The sequence below is a fragment of the Capsella rubella genome, unplaced genomic scaffold (assembly GCF_000375325.1).
Source record: "Capsella rubella cultivar Monte Gargano unplaced genomic scaffold, Caprub1_0 scaffold_1, whole genome shotgun sequence".
Classification (NCBI taxonomy): Eukaryota; Viridiplantae; Streptophyta; class Magnoliopsida; order Brassicales; family Brassicaceae; genus Capsella; species Capsella rubella.
The window spans coordinates 15,108,172-15,131,560 of record NW_006238923.1 but is presented as its reverse complement, the minus strand read 5'-3'; the positions used below and the strand labels follow the sequence as shown (position 1 = coordinate 15,131,560).

The window sequence follows — 23,389 nt, the reverse complement described above, 5'->3', positions numbered from 1 at the left end:
CATTTTGAATTTTTAAATTTATGAGTTACACTTGAATTTGTTTAGTTAACTTTCTATATAAATTTAATATTTTGTTATTGTAATTTATTTCCTATTTATATATAAATTAGTTGTGTGGTATGATGCTAAGAAGTTAATGCGGCTCAATGGTCATGAGTAACTTATGATTTGCAATAGCCTTGAGTTCAATTTCCACTGATGACAAATGTGCCTGATAATTTTTTGAAAAAAGAACAATGTTTTAAAAGGTTAATAAAACGATGTTGTTTTGATTCTAACGGAAAATTGACTGCGTTATCATTTTTTTAACGGGAAGTTAACATCGTGGTTGAAATGGCCCAATCAACAAAATTTGATTATTTTATTGAAAAGTCGAACCAAACTTTATGATTTAATTGACATTTCGAAAGTTCATGTTATTTTCGTCATAAATTTAAAAGTTCAGGCTTTTTTGACATTTTTACCATATCTAAATTCTAATTTTGAAAACAGAGGACATAAGTTACGTACACATATACAGGAATTTATTAATATCATATACATATGTAGTTATACATATCTTACTATATATAAAATTTATATGATAATAAGAATAAATTGAAAAATTTACATTGTACATAATTATCAATGTAGCAAAATGGTTATGTTTACAACCATTTTATTTTCAAATCATGATACATGAAGAAAAATATATAGAAACCATAAATAATCAAAATTAATATTAAGATTAAATATCATACAGTTTAAACTTGCATTAAACACATTTAAGCTCTATAATTTTAGGTTTAACAGACTACTCTATTTATTTTGGACTTTATAACCAACCCAAGTCCAGCCATGCTTACTTAGCATGAAAATAGAAAACTCTATCCCAAACACTTTTATTACTCAGCATCGACCCAAATTCATTATAAATTCATGAAACTTAAACCATTATTCTTTTTTGTCCTTTTGTAAGTAACAAATTTGTTTAATTTTTATTTATCAGGGTTTGGTAAAAGAAAACGATAAAACAATTTCTATAATAAAACTAATCTTAATTACTCACTGTATAATTTTTATTTAATTACAAAGTGACAAGAATAATCAAACCCTACAGTAACGTGTTGAAACCGCGTTAGTAATCCAATTTGGTTTCCACGAAACTTCCTCTCTACTTAATTTATTTCTCCACTTGCATAGAAAGTTCCTATTTTGTGTACAAAATTTAAATAAAAATACACCAAATTATTTCTATTTGCTTGTCCAAAAAAAGCAAAATAATATTAAATTGAGAAACATATATAGAAATCATAAGTAATATACATAATTCAAAAAAATAAATGTACATTTAATTCTTTAATTTTTTTTGTCAAGCCATTTAATTCTTTAATTATATATACTTTTTATATAATAAACAAACAAAGAAAGAATTAATGTATTTATTTTCTTTCTATAATATTAGAATATGACTTTCTTATATTCTTTATAACCATTGACCTTTAAACAAAACACACATACGCGTACATTGACCCTATCCTTTATAATCAGATCATCATCTCTTTTATCTCTTTGTGAAGCCTTTTTTGATTGTTTGTTTTCCAAGTAAAGATGAATTCAAGATTTGCTCTTGTTCTGTTCTTGTTCTTTGTTATAGTTCCTTTATCAAAATCATCAATCTTCAAACCCTTCTCTCCTAAATCTCCTCTTTCATCAATCGTCTTCCCTATCTCCGGCAACGTCTTCCCTCTTGGGTAAGCAAATACACATCAAAACGTTTTCTCTATCTTCTTGAATCTTCTTGATTTTGATACGTTTCTTTGTAGGTACTACTCGGTCTTACTTCGAATAGGGAACCCTCCAAAGGCTTTTCAATTTGATATTGATACTGGTAGTGATCTCACTTGGGTTCAATGTAATGCTCCTTGCTCTGGCTGCACTGTGGTATGTGTTACATTATTTCTTGATTTTTCAAGATTAGTCTTTCTTGATCCATCTCTTATGATCTCTGTTTTGTTTTGGTTTTTTGTAGCTTCCTCCACTTCAGTACAAGCCTAAATCAAACACTGTCCCATGTTCAAACCCGATTTGTTCTTCTCTTCACTGGCCTAACAAGCCTCATTGTCCAAACCCTAAAGAACAATGTGACTATGATGTTGAGTATGCTGATCAAGGTTCATCAATGGGTGCACTTGTTACCGATACGTTTCCTTTCACTCTCCTAAATGGTACAATCCTCCAACCTCCTTTAGCATTCGGGTAAGCAAGATCGAAAACAGAACATGTGAATTCTTGAAATGATGACAAATGTTAAATTCTTGAAAAGAATCTGTTTCTTTTTCTTTCTAGGTGTGGTTATGATCAGAGTTTCTCTAATGCACATCCTCCTCCTGCTACTGCTGGAGTTTTGGGGCTTGGGAAAGGCAGAATCAGCGTCTTGTCGCAGCTTGTCTCCGCGGGAGTAACAAGAAACATAGTTGGACATTGCCTAAGCTCTAAAGGTGGAGGCTATTTGTTCTTTGGAGACAGTCTTATTCCTTCCACTGGTGTGACATGGACACCATTATTGTCACCAGAGTATACTTCTTTACATATCTGCCTCGATCGAGCTTTTTAGATTAGATTATATTGTTGTTTACTAGTACTGATTCATTTATTTGTGTTCAGTAACCATTACACGACCGGACCAGCCGAGCTTCTTTTCAATGCAAAGCCAACAGGTTTAAAAGGACTTAAACTCATTTTCGACACCGGAAGCTCATACACTTATTTCAACAGCAAAACATACCAAACTGTAGTCAAGCTGGTACGTATTTGAACAAACACAAAGACACTATTTATGAATGTCACATAACATAATGAATCAATCTCTTTCTCGCGTGTTTCAGATCGAAAACGATGTAAAAAGCACGCCGCTAAAAGTTGCGAAAGACGATAAGACCTTACCAATCTGCTGGAAAGGACCTAAGCCTTTTAAATCTGTTCTTGAAGTCAAGAACTTATTCAAGACCTTAACAATCAACTTTACAAACGGCAGAAAAAACACTCAGCTCCAGATTCCACCTGAATCTTATCTCATTGTTTCAGTAAGGACAAGACACAAAAACTCTGTTTCATACCTCAAAACAGTTACTAAAGAATGTTTTATTGTCTTGTTCAGAAAACTGGGCACGTTTGCTTAGGACTACTTAATGGAAGTGAAGTTGGATTACAAGACTCCAACGTTATCGGAGGTAATAATTAAGAAGAACAAAACAACATTAAACACTTTTGTAATAACTAAAACTGATTATGTTTATTTCTTTTGTTATGTTTGAAGATATCTCTATGCAAGGGCTAATGATGATCTACGACAACGAGAAACAACAACTCGGATGGGTTGCTTCAGATTGCAAGAAGCTTCCCAAATCATAATTAACAACACCAAGTTATATATAGATATGATATTAACAATATAGTAACCCAATAATATTCATGATTATTACATAACAGTTTGAGTAATTAAGAGTTTATTAAAATGTCTTGATTTGACCAGACGATTTCGATTTCTAGACTTTTATTAGAAGAATCATCATTCTTGTTTTCATCATCACTCAGCTTGAAACTTCCACTGTAACTCCCTTCTGTCAATACTTTATCAATTGGGATTGTTACTCTTCCAAGATTTTTCTGCAAAAGATATTTAAACATATCATTAGCAAAAAAAAGATTTGAACCAAAACACACAAACAAATGATGAATCTTGCGTACGTTTCTAAAGATGTTGTTAGATTTGCAAACGATTTCAAGAAACTGTCCTCTTGGAGGAACAGCAAAGTCCCATGTGAATGATTCTTTCCAGACCGGTGAGCTGCTTCGTTTCACAACCTGAAACCAAAACCGGTTAAATATTGTAGCCAAAAAATTGAATTGCACTGAATTGTCACTTTGATTGAACTGTTTTAAGCCGAAATTGGATTAATTCTAACCAAAACCGGATTGAATTGCACCGAATTGCTTAAAACTAGGCATGACCAAAAGCTAACCTTAACCGTATTCTAACCGTAACCAGACCGTTTATCAACCGTAACCAGACCGTAACCGTATAACACGGTTAAAAATCGTAACCGTTAACCGTACAAGTAAATTAGTTACGGTTAGAAAAAATACTGACCGTAACCGTTAATTAACTGTAACCGTAATAAACCGTTGGTTAACCGTACGATTAAACGCTCGATTAACCGTATATTTAAATCCTTCAAATAAATTATATTATAATTGTATACATTGAAAAGAGACATCAACTATTTTGATAAAATTTTCACCTTATTAAAAGCAACACAACAAGTTGAACTCGTAAGTAATCAAAACATTTCATACTAAACTACTTTTATTCTTATTTCCGTGTGTATTTGATGTTGAGTTTCTCATTTTCGATCCAATACCCAAATTTAACTAATTCACTATAAATATTTGAAATCACATATATTTTTTACTTGTAAAATAAATAGTATTTCATAAGATTTTATCTCTAATATTAATATTATAATAATCATCAAATAACCGTAACCATATTTAACCGTAACCGTATATAACCGTAACCATCTTAATTGTATAAATAATGGTTAAAGTTATGGTTAAAGAAAATTATAACCGTTAACCGGTAGTTAATTAACCGTAACCATATTAACCGTAACCGTGGTCATGCCTACTTAAAACTCTGACTGAACCGCTTTAAACAACCGTAACCGGATTGAATTGCACCAAATTGATTAGAACCGGATTGAACCGAACTAAACTAGATTGAACCGAAATAACATTACCTTGGTTTTCTTGGTGGGACAATTATCAATGATTAATCTGCAAAACGCATTGGAACGTTTTAGGTTATCGCCACGTTTGATCGCCACCGTGAGACTTCCCGGCAAAGAATTCAAGAGACTGTTACCTCTCTCATGGAAGCTCGAATGAGCCGGAGATTTCGATTTCATCATCAGTTGCAAAGCCGGAATCGCCTCTGCCGCTAAAACCGCCTGAGATTTCGCGATTTCAGGCGGCATCGTTATCCATGATTGTCGCAAAGTGTATATCGTGTCCATCGCTGAAGCTCTCGCTTCTTGCTCGCCGGATTTTAGAGCTCCGATTAAATGAGGGATACAAGCGGTGGCTGCTTCCGACGAACGAAGTTTGGGAAACGTCGTGAAAATCGCGTTTAGGGTTCTTACTATCTCCACGTTTATCGTCGCCGTCGTCCAAAACTCTCTCTCCATCGCAGCTGCGTCAAAATTGGTGAGTCTTTGATTTCTCTGATCATAATTTAATTAGGAATCAGAACTTACTTGTTAACGATTTGATGATTTCGCCAGAGACGTATTCTTGTAGTGTATGGTTTGAAAAGAGAGATCTGATCATTAGAGCTGCTTGTGTAGAAACTTCTGGATTACAAGATCTAAGCATTTCCTGAAGCAAACATACTCCACCAGCTTCAGCCATAGCTTTACGGCTTGTTCTACTATGCATTGCAAAGTTTCCCAATGCACGCATCACAACCATGTGCATCTCATTGCTTGGTTCCTCTAATATCAAGCTGATTAATGCGCGACAAGCCAGAGGCGAATCCGTGGCTTTAGCTAGTCCTTCGTGTTGAGATATGTCACCTAGAGCCATAGCTACAAGAAGCTTTGCGGATTCTGATGTTGTGTATGGGTCTAGTATGTACTCCGACAAGGGAGTTATTACAAACTGGCATATCTTTATCTCTCTAACCTTTGGACTGCGTAGTATTAGTTCAAGTAATCTTGCAGATAGATCTTCGCAGTGGTGTGATTTTAGTAGATCTAGTAATGCGTCGAGTGCACCAGCTTCAGTCATTTTTAGGACACTTGATGAGTCTTGGTTCTCATGGATTATCAATACATCTATGGCTAAAATCACTATGCTCTCATTTGTTGAGAACAACATTTTTGCGAGAACTGGTATAGTCACTATAAAGTAATAGTGTTCTGGGTTGAATCTAAGAATGTTGCAGAGAATGAAAGTTGCTGATTCCCATAGATATACAGGAAGTTGAGGATCTTCATCGATAATTATCTTGGAAAGCTCTTGAATTCCTTCGGCATCTGCGACCTCCTTTGTCCATGTAACTGAGGATTTCTCTAGACCCATCAACGCTATCTCTTGTAAGTTTCTTACGCTGATCCCCGCTAGTTTCACAAGAGGGGCAATGAGATCCTTGGTCATTATAACTTCTTGGAAACATGGCATTCTGAGAAGTGATGTCAGTAGTTCTGCGGTTGCATTCTTTACAGCTAAAGATTCAGATTCAAGCAATGGTATCATAGGCATAATGACAAGAGAATATGCAATTTTTAATGATTCAAGAATCATTGGCTTCTCCAAGATGTTTGCTATAGCTTGTAAACCACTGAGTTGGCCTTGAAAATCCAAGTCTTGTCTAATCAAAATCGAGAGGAGCGGTTGGATCATTTTTACTGCGTCTTGGCTTCTAGCTACAGCACCAACATTCGTCAAAACTCTGAAAAGCTCTACGATTACTAAACACAAAGAACATGGAGGAGATCTTGAGAGTTGACCAAGGCATTTCTCGATTATCCCCATTTTAATCAGATCCATTTTCCGTGGAGTGTTGTCTTTCGCCATTTTTACAAGACAAGAAATTGCAGCCTCACTGATTAGATAATTTTCAGAAGACACAAAGCCGTAGAAAAGGTTTACACAATCATGTTCTTCTGCAGCATCTGAGAATCTTTTGTTATCCAAGAGGATGTCAAGTGCAAACATCCCAGCTTCTATAGATGTGCTCTTTCCTGATCGAATAAGTGATATAAGAGGTACTACACATCCTGTGGTGGACGAGCTTGTTTTCAAACCTTCGTTGGTAAATAGAAAGCGACATACCCTTGCAGCACTTGTCTTTGATTCAAGTGATGAACTATCTGAACATAAAATTTTGTAGATGTTTTCCAATTGGTTTCCTTCAAGACTAGTAAGAATATGTGGAATTGGACTTGTTCCTATAGTTAGCTTCACTAAAGTTGTTAGAGCAGCCATTTTCTCGCTCTCTAGTGTAGTATTCAACATTTCCATTAGAGGTGAAAGCGCTTTCCATGCTGATTCAGAATCTCTGACGTGTTCATAACTAAAAAGTTCACTAAGCACTCTTGCAGCATTGTAGCGGGTACGTCTAGAAGCAAGATGAAGAATTCCAATAAGCTGCTTCATGGAACTTATAGTTGTTTTGTGGCGTGTAATTTCTGGATTGCGGAAGAGTGATTCTAATAGTTGATAAACAATGATCTCAGTAGAATCTTGAGGACTTAAAGAAAGGTACTTTGCTAAAGCATCCAAACCTCCTGCTTCAGTGATAAGTAGTTTACTTGAGTCATCACACTCTGCAATACGACTCAGAAGCCGAACAGCCATTGGAATAGCTCCAGCTTTATCTGCATTTGGTTTTAAGAGATCCACCAGCAACAAAGTACATTTTCTCATAAAGGAACCATGTCTTACTCTTTCATCTTCGAATAGTACCTCCAAAATGGCCTCAAAAGGATTTTGTACTAGAGACAACTCTTCTGCTAAGGCACAAAGAGAACTTGTGTCTGATTCTGTACATCCTACCAAGTTTACCGTGGTTTGTACAATATCTGAATTCATAATTTCTGAAATGATATCATCATTCTTATGACGAACTAATGCTGCCAACACTTGTGCAGTAAAATACCCATCAATCTTCTGCTCGGATTGCATGAAGGGTGCTAATGTTGGAAAAATATTTTCTGTTACTGGAAATGAGACAATGTTTGGTTCTTGAGACAAAACAGCTAATAATGACAAAGCAATCCATTTTTCTTCTGAATTGGAGAAATTATCCTACAAAAATCAACGATCACAACTCAACAACACCAACACTTGAAGGATATGAATATAAATAAATTAAGAAAGCTAGTAATAGAGAGTGTACCTCTATGTTGGACTTGTTTTTTTGAAGCTTCTCTACAATAGTTTTCAGTCCATTGGCTTCTATGACAACTAGTTTGTTCTTAGGATGAGCAGAGCAAATAATAGAGAGTAACCACATGGAGACTGTACTTCCTAAGAGGGTAACTGGATCAACCATTTCAGAATTATCCATGCTTAAGCAAAAGTTGCTTGTAATGAAATATCTTGGTCTTTGAATTTCAATTCCATATGAAGAAGATTTAGAGTTCTCCTTTGACATATCAAGAAGAGTGCTTACTAAGCTTTTCAAATACCCTGATCGTCCAATCGTTTCCGCCCATAACTTCTTGTCGTTCTTTCCTGCACAAACAAGCAATGTAGCCCCTCCGACTTTTATTTCAGGAATGGATGAGTTGATTGTTCTGTTGGCCAATGAAGAAATTGATTTTGATTGCATCATTAAAAGTTGACCCAGAAACACAAATTGTGTCTTGCAGAAGCGAGACAAGATCTCTATTGCTTTATCTTGCACCAACGGATGACCTTCAGCCACACCGCGAACAAGAGAGTCTAAATACGAAGGAGCTTCAGTGAATGTAGAAAAGGGGTTATGGGACAAGTTAGCACCATATTTAGCTTTGGCCAATAAAGAGAGTACTTCCAAGACGTCGATAAAAGAGCTATTGTTAGTATCAGTTGCTTTCAAGAGATCAATGAGTTCAGAAATAGCAAACCGACACTGATCATTTCCTTTGAACACATCAGTGACCTGGAAATGCTTTAGTAATTGATGAAGAGCATGTGATGCATTTCTCTTACCTTGTAATGTTCCCTCTCTCAACACTCTTGTCAAAGCAGAAACAACATCATCATTTAATGCTTCAGCTGCAACATTTGGGTCTGAAAGAAGGTTTGCAAGAGCGGACATGGGATTCTCTGTTGACTCGATTGGGTTTGTTTTTGCTGACTTTATCAATGGTTTGATCACTTCCCCTTCCGGACCAGATAACTTCTTTGGGCCAATCTTTTTCTTTGTTGGATTGGATAAATAGCCTAGGGCATGTGCTAACTGTGTTGCAACAGCATGAGTGTTTCCACTTAAAAGTTTTGTGCATGGATTGTCATTCTCATCAAATCCAAGACCACCACAAAGGTCATTTCTTGAGTTGAATAAATCAGCCAATACAGAAGCTGCATTCTCTTTCATCTTGTCGTTTGATGAGGCAAGTCTCTGTACAAGAGATCTCAATCCATCATTCGCTGCAGAACCTTTGGTGACAAATTCCTCTAAAGAAGCTGATGCAAGAACATGACCAAGAACTCTTATCAAATGACCCTTTGATTTAGGAGCATCTCCAAGAAACAAAGTTTGTACCTGCTCGATAACATTTGGATCAGCTTTTCTAATCAGTTTCAAAAGCGTATTTGCTGCGCTCTCTTGTGATTTTGGTCCACCGCTCTTTAAAAGCGCCAAAAGTGCAGGAATAGCTCCTGCTTCCTCAACACATAGACGAATTTCCTCACTATGACAACATAGGTTCCAAATGACACGGACTGCATCGTCCTTTGCCTTGTAAGATACACCAGTCTCTAGTATTTGCAATAATGGAGGAATCCCACCTGCAGAAGTAACAGCCCATCTACTTTCTTCAACCTTATCAGTCAAGATCGCTAAGAATTCAACAGAGAGTTCTTGATGTTGTTCACTTAACAATCCAAGATATGGGATGAGGATTTGTATCCCTTCCCTCTTCCCAATAGCATCCCAAACATCCCCATATTTGCATAAATTTGATAAAGAAGTTATCATCCGTTCCCGTGGACCGGCTGTGGCCAAGATTGTAAGACCAACTAAGACCCTTTTTGCCTCCACATTGTTGAGTAATTCTGATAGATTAGTGTTTCCATATAGACTTTCCATAACCTCTAAGATACGTTCTTGGATCAACTGAGTATCTCGAGGCTTTAGTAGTTTCACTAATATTCCTTCTATTAGTGTTGGATCAAAACTCTCTCTATCATCACCAAAACTTAGTTGAAACTTCCTCAAAGCATAAGCAAGAGCTCCAAGAATATCAGGGATGGGCTCAGTGAGGCGTGGAGACAGAGATAACCCTCCAAGATACACTATCAAACCAGACATTCCTCCGCATAAGTTTGCTAAAGCTTGAGTCCCATAACGTTGTAACATTCGTTTATTTTCTTCATCCACTAACTCTTTAGAAGAAGCAACCACTGCACCAATTAGCAGGTGTATCCCATCCAAATCTCTTGCCATATTTTTTGCTTCTTCTGACTTTGATGTGATGGCCTCTAGAGCATTGGCGACACTAGCACGTACAAAAACACTATTTTTCTCACCTAGAAGTTGCACCAGAACTTGCACAGAACCTGACTCTACAATGTTTGAGATGTTACTAGTGAAAATCCTAATAAGACTAGCTAAGAGAGAAGCTGCATTTGATTGAGATACCGGGTTACTAGACTGAAGAAGGCTAAGGATGATATCGACTCCACCATCTGCAAGTGTTAATGCCCAAAAACCGTCTTTATCGCCACAAAGATTTCTCAAAGCCCCAACCAAAAATCCTTCAACTGTCTTGTCCTGTTTTTTATTGGTTTTTAACTCATCCCACAAACTTGGTACTACACCTTCTGTGACAAATATCCTATTACCAACATTATCATCATCAATTCCACACAAGGATACTTCATATATAGCCTCGGCCGCAGCTCTTCTTGCATCCACAGATTCAGATTTCAATAGTGCTAGCAACGGTGGGATGCACCCGCCTATCAATACTTTCGAACGAACATTTTTGTCTTTGCATAGAACGGTGAGGACCGAAGCCGAATTTAGTTTTGCCAAGATGGTTCCATTCCTAAGAATTGATATGAAAGCAGGCATGGCATTTATGTTTTGACTTAGAATCTTTCTACACTCTTTTTTACCCTTGGCTAGACCAAGAAGTCGAGCAGTGCTGAGCTCTTTTTCTTGTTCTGATGATTTCTTTGCATGAAGCTGCTCGATGAGACGTGTTATTGTCACTGCTGCTTTCTCATGATCATCTACCTCCGGACTCATTGTTTTATTGTTTTCCCTTTAACCAAAGCCCTCAATCAGAGAAAGAGCAATGCAAAATATCAAAGTACATGTATTGGAAACATATTAATACCTTAGCCGAGGAGAAGACATTGAAGAATCTTGTTGGTTCGTTGAGGAGGGAGGCTTTGCCATCTTCTCTAATCTGAACGAAAATAAAACTTTTCAATTGATAAGATACTAAAAAAAACTCATTTACAAAAGGAAAAAAAAAATTTAGCTAAGCAAATTCAACAACAAATCATACTAAATATAGAATCCTCTTGGTTTTATACTGTAATTTTAGCGATCAAGAGATTTTTGTGCTACAATGTTTTTTTTTGTTTTCTTCTCTTAATCAGTAATATTAATCATCTATTGATAATGTGTATTTTAGAAACCTAATCATATGATGATAATGCAGGGATCGAATAATATTTACGTATTCTTTTTTTATATATATAACTTTTTGGTTGTTTAATTATAAGGTTAATATCTATGCATCAAATCCTCTATATATTAATAGAGAAGCATTCTCAACCAAAAAAGCTAACGTTTTATTCTCATAAAATATTGCATAAATCCTTTACTATTTTAAACTATTTACAAAAAAATTGCTTACTGCTTATATTAATTTTGGAAAGTTGAAAGTTAAAATTTGGAAATAACTTTACAATCATGATTTCATTACTAATATATTACCAAAACTCTTCAAAAAAAAAAATCCACCCCTATAAATATGTCATTCATGTCATCTAAAATATTTCAGATTTTTTTTGTCAACAAAAATTATTTCAAATTCTAATTTCAAAATTTTAATTATTTTACTAAATAATTACCAAATATTGTGATAAATCCAATCAATAAATAGAATTATCTTTCTATAAATATTTAGAAATCTAAATTGGTATGGAAATCAGTTTATAAAACAGGGAGATCAATGTACATCTATTTGACTATTTCCAAAGGCTGGATTTTTTTTTCCAAATTACTTATCTCGCCTAAATTTTAATATTTGAAATTTTCAAAAACCAATTATGATATTTGGTAAATTGGAAATAGACTGAAATTAGGGATTTAATATGAAAATATGGAATTATAAATCTCATTAAATTTTAGAATTCTTAAATTAGTGTTTATGTCTTAGAAATAACATTTATATATGGGTTGAATCACGAGATGAATTGTAAGACAAGACGAGTGTGAGTCTTTATTTATAATAATATCATTATCTCATACTTCAATACGGGTAAAATCCCCCTTTTACTAATTTTTAACAATACTAATATATGACGTGTATTATCAAACTAATTTAATTAAAATTAGTATTGGTTTCAAAATAAAAATTGGTACTATCAAATTCCTCTTAAAATTGTTAGATAAATTCTAACCAAATCTGTAACATCCAAAAGTAGAAATTAAAAATAAATATTTTTTCCATGGTATACCGTGGGTCAACACCTAGTTGGTGATTTAAAACTAGATTATTGTAACACATTTATTAGGAATTTCTACAAAACACAACGATCCGAACCTAAGAGTTTCAAAATTATCTCTTTTCGAAGAAAATCTGAAATAAAGAAAATGCACAATTAGTTCATAAATTTACATTATATATATCCCAAAATGTTCTACAACTCCCTCCTCCTAATATTCAAATGTTGCAATTAGTTAATGATCTTTTTTTTTTTCCTCAAATAGATTAATTATATTGATGTAAAAGAGTCAATACAAAGTTGGTTCTGAAGCCAACCAGGCTGAGAAATAGAGTTTGAGTAAAAATTACAATCAATACAACCATATTTAGCTAGACTATGAGCAACACCATTAGAAGCTCTTTTAACAAAGCAGAAAGTAATAGAAGAGAATTTTGCAGCCCAGAAGTGTATGTCTCGGATTAAACTAATAATAATATGATTAGTTGATTGTCCATTAATATTTTTGATAAGTGTTTCACAATCACCTTCAAAACATATATCTTGAAAACCTCTAATTCAAACTTGTTGAATAGCTGATAACAAACCTTTTGTCTCCGCTTCCAAAGGAGTGTCTGTATGTCCCAAACTTGAAGATCCCCAAACAACCGCTGAGCCCAAATGATTCCGTACAATCCATCCCGCAGTAGCTCTAGAATGAACAATATCAAAACCCGCATCAAAGTTACACTTGAAATGATGCTCTGATGAAGGAACCCATTGAGAAGATACGTGACTAATTTCCGCTGGTCTTGTAGATATTGAACCTGTGTTATTTGTATGAGAACTAATCCTAATCCAATCCTTAATCTCTCCTTGCGCCTGAAGAACCGTCCGCGAAGCACTTTCACGATAACCATTAAACACCAAATTTTTACGAGCTTTCCAAATATGCCATAATAACCAAAATGGTTGAAATCTTTGAAAATTTGTATTCTCCTGATTTTGGGAAAATACAATTAAATTGGAAAGATTCTCCTCAACATCTTCAGAAAATCCATATATATCAAACAGAGAGACAACTGCAATACGCCAGACTAATTTTGCATGAGAGCAAGTAAATAATAAGTGGTTTATGGATTCCTGATGTTGTTGACAACGGGGACACGTGACATCTAACTGCATTCCTCTAGTAGCTAGACGAGTCAAAGTCGGTAGAGCTTGGGATAAGATACGCCATATAAAATGCTTAATCTTTGGAAGAACTGACAATTTTTTAGTTCAATAGAACCATGCGGCCTACACGGTACAACATCTGGATTGTGTGGATCATGCATCAAAAGCCAATAGCCCAAGCGGGCCGTATAAACACCTGAATTATTATAATGCCAAACCAGCTTATCCGAAGTCTCTTGCCTTGAAAGATGAGTATTAATCAACAACTGCTGATCATCTTGAGAAATTTCCACAGTAATTTTTGTCGTATTCCATGACCGATAAGAACCATTTTTAATTATCACATCTGAACAAAGAAAAGGTGCTGAAAAACTGATTGGGGTTATAGGTCTAGGAGGATGAACATTCAAAACATTATCAACACCAAGACGAACAGAAGTCCCACTACCAACTATATATCTTACTCCTTTCTTTAAAAGATTAATACCCGAGAGGAGAGACGACCAACCATAAGATTGATAACTTTGAACTTTTGTATCCAAAAATTGACGTATCATGAAAATATCTAGCCTTCATAACACGTGCAAACAAAGAATTAGGATGTTGAAGTATTCTCCAGGCCTGTTTAGCAAGAAGAGCATCATTGAATTTTTCTAAATCATGAAAGCCAAGACCGCCCTCTTTTTTTTTAACACTGTAATTTTTCCCAAGCTATCCAAGGTATGCCCCTCTGCTGTGCACTTTTTTCCCACCAAAAATGCATAAGTAAGGATTCAATTTTAGCTATCACTCCTTTTGGAAGTTTGAAACAAGACATTGCATAAACTGGCATAGCTGAAGCAGCCGTTTTAATCATTACTTCCTTTCCTGCTGGAGATAAAAATTTTGCACTCCAGTTGGAAGTACGTTTTTTAACACGATCTATGATGGAAGCAAACATCTCTTTCTTCTTACGACCAAATTCTTCAGGTAAACCCAGATATTTACCCCCTCCTCCATGTTTAGTAATTCCTAGGATGTTTTTGAGATATTGTTGAGTTGATCCATAAACCCGACTTCCAAATGTTATCATAGACTTATCAGCATTTGTAACAACCCGTCCAGTGGGATTCCGCCATGTGGCACACCCCGCCACATGGTAACCTTACAGCGCTGCAGCGCATCGACCCTAACCTCTCTCCTGTGCGCCAAACTGCGTCCACTGCGCGCAGCCTCCTTGCCCACCAGGTAGGTTATTGGTGCGCCTGACATTCCTCGAACCCAGGTCCTCACCTTTTAACAACCTTCCCACTTAACAAGTTGTTACCAACTTATCTATAGTTCTAAAGTTATCTATTGTATACAAAGTTATCTAAAGTTCTTCAAAAATCTTCTATATGTAAAATAAAACAAAAATTAAGAAAATAAATATATCTGATATTAATAAATCGAATACAATTGATTTTTTAATGATAAAGGATCTCAAAATTTAATTTGTAGCTATTTAAAGATATTACTAAGTCTGAACCCGCTCTACAGCGAATGGGAAGATTACCGGTTTGTTTTGGTTTTAATGTAGATGCCTTTGTTTCATAATTGGATGTTAGTCTTGCAATCAGATGGTTATGTTTTTTGTTATTAAGAAGGTTAAAGTAAAATGTATATGTCTTTGGTCACAAATTTAAACTATCCCTATATTAGTAAATTAGTAAAAGAGAAATACAAAAAATGCTTTCGGGTCGGGTCAATTTAAGAAATTACCCGAAATTTGTAATTGGATCTTTTAAAGTTGGATAGATTAATGGGTTTGGATACATACACCGGATACTTTCCAAATCTAATTTTAGTATTGTATTATTTACATTACTAATTATAGATTTACATAACTAATTATACGATTTACTAATATTTCTCTAACTAATTTACCCATCACGTAGAAATCCTTAGAAAACCTTTTATACAGTTATAGAGATCCGAATAAACTTACCAGATTTATTTTTTAAAGTAAGCCGACCCAAATACTTTTTGTACTTCTCTTTTAATATATAAGGGATTTTTTTAAAGTAAGCTGACCCGAATACTTTTTGTACATCTCTTTTAATATAGGAAAATTACCTACAATAACCTACCCTTTTCAAAAAATAGCTATGATAACCCACTTCATTTTTTATTTCTTACATAACTCACTTTTAATCTCAAGATTTTTTTAATTCCAAATTTATCCTTGTTAAAGATTTGATATTAATTTGTTTAAACATTTTGTTCTTATGCTCTTCTATTTAATAGATTTTGATTTCCTTTGTCTAAAATAAAATCGTTGGAAACAATGAACACATGTGTCTCTTGTGTTTTTTTTTTAATTAGCCAATGGACTTTTTAATATTAAATTTGGCTTAGTTGGGCTAATGGACCTTTTATATTTTTTTAAAAAGTAAATAATAGAATAACCTAAACATAATGAAGACAAAAAGACAAAAAAACGTTTGTGTTGTGCCACCACCGGCTTCTCAGCTCGCCGACAATTTCCAGGTCAATCTCTTCCACTCACAGATTGTTGTCCATTGTTTATTTCATTCTCACTACTAAATCTCTTGATTTGTCTCAGTATTAACATCTCTAATATAGTCTTCTCATCTCTAAATATGTTGATTTGATAATTCAATTGTTTTATGAATGTTTTATAGGATGACAGTTCAAACAAACATCGATTTAGGATTTCCTATGTGTTTGTTTTCACTTGGTTGTGAGCCAAAGCCCAAGAAAAGTATTAACTATCACAGCAAAACTGAGTTTCTAGAAGACGTTGAAATTGCTGTTGGAGAAGAAGTGTGGAAAAAAATCCGTAATTCTCCTCTTGGGATAATTGTACGGTTTGTTGATAATAAGTTCACATGGTCTTCCAAGGTTGTTGAATATCTTCTTGCAAAGCAACTTGTTTGTAAGAAGAAATACGAAATTTGGTGTTTGTTTGGTGAAGAACCAACTAGATTCTCTCTATCAGAGTTCGCTGACATAACGACTTTGAATTGTGCTCCTTTTCCAGATGATTGTAAGGGGTATGAAGAGACAAAACTGCATAAAGATATGTGGAAAAAGTTGAAAATCAAAGGGAAGATGAATCCTTGCAGAAGCGATTTGAGAAAGGTGTGTGCAGATGTTGCTACATGGTTACCAGACGACAAGACTAGATTTGCGTACTTGTCTATAGTATCTGTCATCTTAGGTTATGATGATAAGAAACGACTCAGTTCTGAAATATCTCGCATGGTTTTTGATTTACCAAAGTTTGAAAACTATCCTTGGGGCAGACTGGTTTTCAAGCAGCTAATTGAGTCTGTGAAGCGTATAGATTATAAGGCACAATCGTACACAATACACGGGTTTATACAAGCACTCCAAATATGGGCTTACACTGTTGTCCCCGCTCTCGGAGCAAAGATCGGCCGTCCATCAAATGTTAATGGTCCCCCTCTTCTGAAGTTCAAAGGTGCAAAGGGCAAAAGTAATATTGATATACATTCCACCGTAGTTGAAGATGAGGTATGTATAATGCCACTTGTGTTTATTAATGTGTCTTACCTTAGAGAAATAGTAATCTTGTATTTTTTTTGAATTGTAGCTTAACATAAAAAAATTTGTAATTAATGCTTCGACATCCGCTGTTTGGGAGGATAACATTGTTGACAAGGAGATTCATGCTCTAGTCGACGCTATATGCAAGGAAGGAGGTTTAGGAGCTGTTACTTGGGTGAAAGATGGTTTAAACAACATCCAATTGGAAAAGAGCATAGAGGGAGAATTAGGTGTAAAGGGTGAAGAGGATAAAACAGAAGACGAGGATACAAAGATATCACGAAAACGCAAAAGAGAAGTGAATACAATGGGTAAAAGGGAAATAGAAACATTGGATTCAAAAGCATCACTGGTTTCTTTTAGTGAGATAGTTGAAGCGCTGAAGTTGAGGGTCGAGCAAGACGCAAAAAAGTTGGAGGTGTTTGAGGCTCAATTAGAGGCTATGAAAAATCAGGTACAATGCATCGAATTGTTAAGCTTAAGAGTTGAACTTCTCGAGAAAGAAGTGATGTTACTAAGTGAGAAGATAAAGACTAATGAGGTAAATCATAGTATTTAAGTTTGTTGTTTTAGTAGTATATATGATTTTGGCATATATTTGTAGGTGTGTTTTTTCATGTATTACTATGTAGTAATTAATTTAATTGTTCTTATTTGTGTAGGTTTTAAAACCATACCAGCTGAAAGATTATAGTGACGTTGAAATGCATTTGGATGAGTTGCATGCTAACCTAAATGCAGTAAATGATACAAGACAAAAGACTCTTGATTCAGATGGAGAGAGTACAGTGGATGGAAGAAACCCCGTGGCAACAACTTATAATGAACAACCGCAAGAATCTTCGCCTATAAAGATGTTTCAACCCACTACCTCTAATGTTGAGAAATTCAAGCAGAAGAAAATCATGAAGACAATCAAAATTATGGAAACAGATCATGAACCAATAATTACACGAGATAAGAGCCAAAGGGAGACAAAACTGGGGCCATCTTTGCGAACACCATATCGGGGAACTAAACCAGCTATAGGTATGACACCCATAATCAACCAGTCAATGGCAATTGTTGGACGTGGATATGATCCATTCGCACCGGTGGATGAGCAAAAAGTTAAGGTTTTAAACGATTGGTTACAATTGGATGAGTAAGTTGTTTCTTACCATTACTATCATGGTACTAGTTACACTTTGATGTTTTTAAATCGTAATTTTTTTTTTGTACTGCAGAGAATATCCAATTGGCTCCCAACAAAATGGCGTCGAGTTTTTTAATATTCTTAGAACTCCTCAAAAGTGGCTAAATGAAGAGGTTACTACAACGATCATTGTTTCTTCTAACTGTTTTCATTAACATTATGTTGTGTTATAAATTTTCTTCTAATATGTCATGTCTGTTTGTAACAGCATATTAATAGCTGTATGGATTTGCTACGCTTGAGATTTATGAAGAATCAAAAAGCATTCAGAAGTGAGAGGATTGCTTTTGCAGATGCTTATTTCACCTCACTTTGGTCCAACGGTTACCAAGAATTTCTGGGGTCAAAAGAACTACCTATTTTCCCTAACGGAGCATTTGAATACGTTACCGGGGAACTACCAGCATTTGCTAAAACAGGAAAGAAGTGGAGGATAGATGTGGACGACATTTATGGCGTTCTCCATGTCAATAAAAACCACTGGGTAGGACTATTCATTTCTATCCCTAATCGTTCTATTGATGTGCTTGATTGTGGGTGGAAATATAACAAGAATGAAGACATTGTCAAAGCCGTGAAGCCGATAGCTCATATGTTACCACATTTACTTCGAGCTGGAGCACCACCATACGAAAAGACAAAACTTAGTGTCGAACAATACAAAATTCGAAGGCCACGAACCAAGATTCCCCAAATGCAAAAAGCAGGTGATTGTGGAATTTATGCTATAAAGTTTGTCGAATGCCATGCATTAGATTTTGAGTTTACTACGTCTTTGTCCGATGTCAACATCAAGATGATTAGAGAGAAACTTGCAGCTGAGATTTTTGACGAGACAGAGCAACATGGGCGAACAATCTCTAACCCATTGCCATTTGGAACAAATGATCGAGAGTTACTAAATCCCTATTGAATTTGCTTTTAATTAGAACATTCTTTGCTGTTTTGATTTTCACATGAAGCATTTTTTTCATGTTTCAGAACTTTTCAATTTTTAAAGAAACTCAATTTTACTTCTTTTTACCATTTTTAATGATTTGGACTTTACAGAAAAAATTGCTAAGATAAATGGATGATAAATTACTGCTTTGTCCTAATTAGGCAAGATAAATATACACGCTCCACATTATCAAGTTCCAAGCAATGACACGGAGCATTATGAAATGAGGCCTTACACACTCCAATACGTAATGTGTGTTGTGGTCGAAATTGTTTGTAGTTCTTTGTTTCTTGTTTTCCTAACCACTCGATATGGTTGGTTGCATGGCTGGTTAATTAATTCATTTTTAATTACTTGTTGTTTGGTGTGCTACTTTAGTATATATTTTGTAATGTTCTTGTAATTTAGATTATCATAATTAAACTCCATTATATGTTATGAAATAAAATTAATAAAGATTTAAATATAAATAAAGCTCTAAAATGAAGTATACATGTTTTGGACGTAAAAAAACCAAACCAAGTCAGCAACATAAAGCTTAAAGTGACAAAGCAGGTGCATATAAGTTATTAGATATTGTTGCAGGTGGTACGGTTATGTCCTGCGATCTTACATTGTGAACACGTGTAATGCTTGCGCACCTTCATGGTTGCTTGCCCTTGAGATAACTTTTTCTTTCGTATCTTTTTCTGTGGTGCTTTTTTTCCCATCGCCTTCTCAAGTGCAGAAAGATACCTTGACTTCTTTGGTCTACCAGCACCACGTCTTTCCTCTGGTGGACGACATCTTTTTTTTGCTATATCTATAGGAGACTCCAGTTCAACATCTTCCGGACTAATAGATTCTGCATATGCGTTACACCAATAGTTTTTCGTGTAATAAGGATGTACTAGAGTCACCTCAGATATATTTCGTCGCTTCTTAGCAGCAGCAAGAGCATGTTCACATGGAATCTTATCGATATCGTAAACACGGCAGGTACAACGCATCTGTTACAAGTGCAAAAAATAAGTTTAAGAAATTAACTCTACCATCATATGAGTATGGGAACTAGAAGTGTACCTGTTGTAGATCAACGACACAAGCAAGTTCACCGCCAGTGACATGGCTACGATGGGCATCAATGTGTTGCACATAAAGAGTGTTGGCAATCTCAGTTCGTTTTTCCAATGTTTTTTCCACTTTAGGGGTGAATAAAGTTGGTAGTAACATTGCACGTTCCCGACGTCTCACAAACCACTTTGATATCAACTTCCGCAACTCTTCCAAGAAACAAGCTATAGGATACTCACGAGCATTTAAAAGAACTTTATTCATAGACTCAGCAATGTTACTTGTCATTATGCCATACCTACTTCCTGGAAAATTTGCTCGCGACCACAAACGAGTATCAGCATTCTCCAAATACATCGCAAGATCAGACTTTTGATTTCGAATGTCGTCAAATATTCTTGTGAATTCGGAAACCCTATAGACTTTCATGGCTTTTTTAACCAAGTTCAATATACTACTCTCTTTGTACTTCTTGATAATGTTTTGGTAGAGATGATATGTGCATATTCCTCGATGAGCTAACGGGAAAACCTTCATAATAGTTTTTCCAATGGATTTGTGTCTATCAGAAACTATAACCAGCTCATGATGGTCGATACATACCGCACGCAACTGAGTTAAAAACCATTCCCATGCATCATCATTTTCAGAATCAACAATTCCAAAAGCTATGGGAAATATCCTACCATTTCCATCTTGCCCAACAGCTACAAGCAAAACACCCAAAAACCTTCCTTTCAAATGAGTCCCATCCACCACAACCACATTTCTTATAAATTGAAAACCGTGGATACATGCACCAAATGCGATGAATAAGTACTTAAATCTATCTTGTTCATCGCATTCAAGTTTGGTAATTGTACCTGGATTTGCTGTTTCAATCCTGTGTAGATAAGATGGTAAATCCTCATACCCACTCTCCCATGTACCTCGTACCATCTCACGTGCATGCACTAATGCCTTGTATGCCTTCCAGTAATCAATGTCAATGCCGTACATAGCCTTCATGGCATCCATGATGTGCATAGGTCTTATCCCTACACCAACTTTCCCAAATTTTGCTAAATACAACTCTCCAAAGCATTTTGACGTTGCTTGTCGATGACGAGAACACCTCTGAATGACAGGACATGTATGAATGTCTATGTACTTTCGTACTTTAAACTGAGAAGATCTCTTAATTTTCGATGCACGAATCCTCCAAGAACAACCAGGGACATAACATCTCAGTACAAGCAAAGTTTTCGTCGACTTACTAGTTGTATAATCAAAATTCTGAAAAATTGTAATCATACGCAACTTAAACTGTAACTCTGCCTTACTATCATAAATTTGCCCTGCCCTAATACGTTCAAGAGTCTTCGAAGTAGTTTGTATACCTTCTAACCCTTGAAGCATTTGCTTTCCAATCTTCCCACTAAAAGACATATCTGAAGCATCACTATCTTCGTCGGAATTTTGACAATATTCAGTTTTGTCTAGTTCAGCAAGCGAAACACTTCGTGTATTATCTCCGCATATACTTTCAAGTATACCACTTTGGACCTCATCAAATTCAAGTCCCTCTTCACCATATCTGTCAAGGGTACCACTGTTCTCTTCACTTTCACAATATCCATCAAGCGTACCACTTTTTTCCTCATTATCAATCACTTCATCAATGGTGCCCTTGGTCTCCTGAAAAGAAAATAATTGTTTTAATCAATAATTAAGAAAATGAATCTTAAACAATAAAGCATAAAAGATAGTGAAATAATCATTTAAAAGTCTAACAAACTACTAACAAAATGACAATTCTACATTCTATTACAAGTCTGCCAAATATCATATATAAGTCTCTCAACAAAAGTTTAGAAGTCTACCAAAGATAAGCAGACTTGAGTAAAATATATCGAATGTCTATTAACCTTAAGTCTAGGAAAAAATGAAATTGAAATCTAACTAAAATGCGTAGATTTTATAGAGATCAATGAATCTCTACAAGGTGTAAACTAACTATAAGTTGTCAAAAAAAAATTTTGAAGTCTACCAAAAATGTGAAGACTTCACCGACTAAAATATTTTTAAAGTCTACAAAAATTTGGTAGACTTAACCGAAGTCTATTTAAATTTCGTAGACTTTACCAAAGTCTAGCAAAATCTCGTAGACGTTGGTAAATTCTATCCGTAAACTAACATATAAGTCTGGAAAATATATTTTTAAAGTCTACCAAATATTCGTAGACTTTACCGAAGTCTATGGACTAACTATAAGCCTTCAAATTTTTGATTCGAAATCTACCAAATATACGTAGATTTTACCGAAGTCTATGAATATTCGCAGATTAACCTATAAGTCTGATAAATATATTTTCTAAATTTACCAAAATTGCGTAGACTTTACCGAAGTCTACCAACACTTCATAGACTTTACGGAAGTCTATGAATATCAGCAGACTAACCTATAAGTCTAACAAAAATATTTTTAAAGTCTACCGAAGTCTACCAAAACTTAGTAGACTTTAGCAAAGTCTATCAATCTTCGTAGACTAACTACAAGTATGAAAAATATATTATTTGAAGTCTACAAATAATGCAAAGACTTTACCGAAGTCTATGAATATCCGCAGAATAACTTACAAGTCTGACATAAATATTTTTAAAGTCTACCAAAGTCTACAAAACCTTGGTAGACTTAACTGAAATCTAGCAAAATCTCGCAGACTTTACCAAAGTCTAGCAAAATCTCGCAGACTTTACCAAAGTCTACAGATCTCCGTAGACTAACATATAAGTCTGGAAAATATATTTTTAAAGTCTACCAAATATTTGTAGACTTTACCGAAGTCTATGGACTGACTATAAGTCTTCATATTTTTGTTTCAAAATCTACCAAATATACGTAGATTTTACCGAAGTCTATGAATATTCGCAGATTAACCTATAAGTCTAACAAATATATTTTCTAAATCTACCAAAAATGCGTAGACTTTACCGAAGTCTACCAACACTTCATAGACTTTACGGAAGTCTACCGAAATATACGGATCTCTGTAGACTAACCTTTAAGTCTGAAA

General features: G+C 35.0%; 4 protein-coding genes across 4 annotated transcripts in view; 2 read left to right on the top strand and 2 right to left on the bottom strand.

The window, feature by feature from the left end:
* The first annotated feature begins 1,573 nt into the window (after positions 1–1,573).
* On the top strand, positions 1,574–3,497 carry LOC17898160 (aspartic proteinase Asp1). The gene is made up of 8 exons (XM_006303472.2): positions 1,574–1,733; positions 1,806–1,923; positions 2,012–2,238; positions 2,329–2,556; positions 2,647–2,785; positions 2,868–3,065; positions 3,140–3,212; positions 3,299–3,497. Exons 1-8 carry the CDS (start codon positions 1,591–1,593, stop codon positions 3,391–3,393), a joined length of 1,221 nt encoding a protein of 406 aa, XP_006303534.1. The 5' UTR covers positions 1,574–1,590; the 3' UTR covers positions 3,394–3,497.
* Positions 3,394–11,231, bottom strand: LOC17900563 (protein CELLULOSE SYNTHASE INTERACTIVE 2). The gene is made up of 6 exons (XM_006304759.2): positions 11,097–11,231; positions 7,943–11,021; positions 5,298–7,851; positions 4,782–5,233; positions 3,730–3,846; positions 3,394–3,648 (listed from the first exon to the last, which is right to left on the bottom strand). The coding sequence occupies exons 1-6, from the start codon at positions 11,156–11,158 to the stop codon at positions 3,481–3,483; spliced, it is 6,432 nt and encodes a 2,143-aa protein (XP_006304821.2). The 5' UTR covers positions 11,159–11,231; the 3' UTR covers positions 3,394–3,480.
* Positions 11,232–16,257: 5,026 nt separating this feature from the next.
* On the top strand, positions 16,258–19,285 carry LOC111832415. The gene is made up of 5 exons (XM_023788729.1): positions 16,258–17,112; positions 17,192–17,686; positions 17,808–18,289; positions 18,372–18,453; positions 18,549–19,285. The coding sequence occupies exons 1-5, from the start codon at positions 16,258–16,260 to the stop codon at positions 19,251–19,253; spliced, it is 2,619 nt and encodes an 872-aa protein (XP_023644497.1). The 3' UTR covers positions 19,254–19,285.
* A 1,178-nt stretch (positions 19,286–20,463) lies between these two features.
* LOC111832414 overlaps positions 20,464–23,389 on the bottom strand; it is a 3,411-nt gene continuing 485 nt past the window's right edge. Inside the window, exons 2-3 of the mRNA XM_023788728.1 lie at positions 20,632–22,010; positions 20,464–20,557 (exon numbers count right to left, since the gene is read on the bottom strand). Coding sequence (XP_023644496.1) covers positions 20,464–20,557; positions 20,632–22,010 — 1,473 coding nt within the window. The remainder of the gene's footprint in view (positions 20,558–20,631; positions 22,011–23,389) is intronic.

What these genes read in the sequence shown, in the direction of transcription:
- LOC17898160 (XM_006303472.2), top strand. Translation starts at nt 1,591, where the DNA reads ATGAATTCAAGATTTGCTCTTGTTCTGTTCTTGTTCTTTGTTATAGTT. An exon ending in GGCAACGTCTTCCCTCTTGG is followed by an intron (nt 1,734 to 1,805) that starts GTAAGCAAATAC and finishes GTTTCTTTGTAG; the next exon opens with GTACTACTCGGTCTTACTTC. An exon ending in ACACCATTATTGTCACCAGA is followed by an intron (nt 2,557 to 2,646) that starts GTATACTTCTTT and finishes ATTTGTGTTCAG; the next exon opens with TAACCATTACACGACCGGAC.
- LOC17900563 (XM_006304759.2), bottom strand. Translation starts at nt 11,158, where the DNA reads ATGGCAAAGCCTCCCTCCTCAACGAACCAACAAGATTCTTCAATGTCT. An exon ending in AAAACAAGTCCAACATAGAG is followed by an intron (nt 7,852 to 7,942) that starts GTACACTCTCTA and finishes TGATTTTTGTAG; the next exon opens with GATAATTTCTCCAATTCAGA. An exon ending in CTAACAACATCTTTAGAAAC is followed by an intron (nt 3,649 to 3,729) that starts GTACGCAAGATT and finishes TATCTTTTGCAG; the next exon opens with AAAAATCTTGGAAGAGTAAC.
- LOC111832415 (XM_023788729.1), top strand. Translation starts at nt 16,258, where the DNA reads ATGACAGTTCAAACAAACATCGATTTAGGATTTCCTATGTGTTTGTTT. An exon ending in CCACCGTAGTTGAAGATGAG is followed by an intron (nt 17,113 to 17,191) that starts GTATGTATAATG and finishes TTTGAATTGTAG; the next exon opens with CTTAACATAAAAAAATTTGT. An exon ending in GATTGGTTACAATTGGATGA is followed by an intron (nt 18,290 to 18,371) that starts GTAAGTTGTTTC and finishes TTTGTACTGCAG; the next exon opens with AGAATATCCAATTGGCTCCC.